This window comes from Cannabis sativa, chromosome X (assembly GCF_029168945.1).
Source record: "Cannabis sativa cultivar Pink pepper isolate KNU-18-1 chromosome X, ASM2916894v1, whole genome shotgun sequence".
Taxonomy (NCBI): Eukaryota; Viridiplantae; Streptophyta; class Magnoliopsida; order Rosales; family Cannabaceae; genus Cannabis; species Cannabis sativa.
This window is the reverse complement of record NC_083610.1, coordinates 13,517,206-13,519,677: the sequence shown is the minus strand read 5'-3', so window position 1 is coordinate 13,519,677 and position 2,472 is coordinate 13,517,206. Positions and strand designations below refer to the sequence as shown.

Below are 2,472 nucleotides of genomic sequence, written 5' to 3'. Positions count from 1 at the left end.
CAAGCAAATAAACCTAGCCGTCTATGGAAAATGTAGATGAGGTGATGATCTCATGAAAACGAGTTCATATATATAATATATAATATACATAATGTCCATGTATATTACTAAATATATTATATTCATCTCTTCTCCATTGGTCAAAAAAGATATAAACCATTTTATTTGAAGCTGCCAGTTGATCTAAGTTTGAAATTTACATATAACAACGGAAATAGTTAATATATAATAAGGTACTAGTAGTGAATTATTATATTATATATATACATATGTATACATTAATGAAAATGATTCCAATTAATTAGTATATGTAATAAAGAAATAATAAACACAATAGCTGATGGAAGCCAGGGTGCTAAAATTGGAAAACTTCAACATATAGCTATATATATACACGTTTTCCATTGCAAAACGAAAACCATTTGCGTTTTACACACTACTAGCTAATTAATTATAAGTACTATAAATAGCCTCATAATTAAACCCTATTCTCATCTTCAATCTTCATCTATCATTTCTCCTCCCCCAATTGTATTCATTGATACTTAATTAACGATCTACATACGAATACTTGTCTCACCTCCAGTACATAACGTTTATATATATATATATATACGTACGTATACTTATAGCTAGCAGCAACAAAAATGGGTTATGGAAAGTCTGTGTCGGTGGTGTATAATTGCATAGTAGTACTAGTGCTGCTATCATCAGCTTCAACCACCTGGGCTGCTTCATCAAGATCGTCTGGTCTGAAAGTGGGGTTTTACAGAAGGAGTTGTCCAGCAGCTGAGTCAATCGTTAGAAGAGCTGTAAACAAAGCTGTGTCACTCAATCCAGGCTTCGCTGCTGGCCTTATTAGATTACATTTCCACGATTGCTTTGTTAGGGTACGTATTAATTATTACGTACCTCTTCCCTCTCTCATAATAGTTATAGCTAAAAATAATTGGTCTTACCATCTAAATATTGAACATATATGGTTTTGAATTTGATCAATTTTTTTTATTTAATGCAGGGTTGTGATGGTTCAGTTCTACTGCAATCCACACCAGGAAACACAGCCGAGAGAGATCATCCAGCCAACAACCCAAGCTTGCGTGGTTTCGATGTAATCGAAGAAGCCAAGGCTAAACTCGAATCCATATGCCCCAAAACCGTATCATGCGCAGACATTCTCGCTTTCGCCGCACGTGACAGCGCCAACATAGCGGGACGCATCAACTACGCAGTCCCATCAGGACGCCGTGACGGCCTAGTCTCCCTGAGCGACGAAGCAGGCCAAAACCTACCACCTCCATCACTCAACGCCAAGCAACTCATCGAAAAATTCGCAGAAAAAGGATTGTCCACCGAAGAAATGGTGACTCTCTCGGGAGCACACTCCATTGGAGTATCCCACTGCTCTTCCTTCTCAGACCGTTTGTACACTTTTAATTCCACTCATCCTCAAGACCCTTCCATGGACCGTAGATACGCAGCCTTTTTGAAGACCAGGTGTCCTCCTCCTCCGATGATGACGAGTAACGGCGGTGTTAATCCGACCGTGGCCCTTGAGTCTCGCACTCCTCTTCGTCTTGATAACGTGTACTACGCAGAGTTGAAAAATCATCGAGGGTTGTTTACTTCGGATCAGACACTCAAGAGTAGTGGCTCGACATCGAGAATGGTGTCGTTGAATGCCCGCCATGGCTCGTTGTGGGCTGCTAAGTTTGCCAGGGCGATGGTGCGGATGGGCTCCATTGAGGTTCTTACTGGTCGCAAGGGAGAAGTAAGAAGGTTCTGCAGCGTGGTTAATTAAGCAAACCAAAATATACAAGAGTTGACTATTTGACTAATTTGGCATGCATTCATAGTCCAATGGCAACACGTGGACACATTCATTATTTTGGATTTTCATGATACCCTACATTTAATTTATTTTGTTTTATATATACTCACTTCAATTTAAGTGTAAATTAATTTCCTTTCCATGCATTGCTCATTTTATTAATAACTTGAAATTCTTATAAGTGTAATAATAATTTCTATGATATGAACCTATTGTTTTCAAATGTACATTCTCATCTCATGCTATTGGACTATGTTATGTTATTGCTACAAATACCAAGATATTTACTAGATGTTGCATTCTATAATTAGATAATAATTTTTTATAATTTTGATTAAAGTAAAATAACTATAACTTGAAAAATTGAGGAATTACCTCTTTTTTCAACTTTTTTTTTTTCAAACTTACGGTTTTGATTTCTAAAAGGGTTGCAGCGTTAGTTGCAATATGAATTTTTTATACGATTTTTTATTGCAATTTAGGTTGCAGCGCTAGTTGCAATAGAGGTTTTTATATAGAATTCTGTAAAAATACAAAAAAAAAAAAAAAAAAAAACTGTTTTGAGGTGTAAAAATGAAAAAGCCCCTAAACAATTTAATTCAACAAAAAACTAGAAACTTAAACAATCAAAAAATAGCAGA

The 2,472-nt window shown here is 36.2% G+C and overlaps 1 protein-coding gene across 1 annotated transcript; it reads left to right on the top strand.

Annotated features, from left to right (window-relative positions):
• The first annotated feature begins 436 nt into the window (after positions 1–436).
• Positions 437–2,084, top strand: LOC133031765 (peroxidase 5-like). Its single transcript, XM_061105416.1, has 2 exons — positions 437–890; positions 1,019–2,084. The coding sequence occupies exons 1-2, from the start codon at positions 648–650 to the stop codon at positions 1,799–1,801; spliced, it is 1,026 nt and encodes a 341-aa protein (XP_060961399.1). The 5' UTR covers positions 437–647; the 3' UTR covers positions 1,802–2,084.
• Positions 2,085–2,472: the final 388 nt, after the last annotated feature.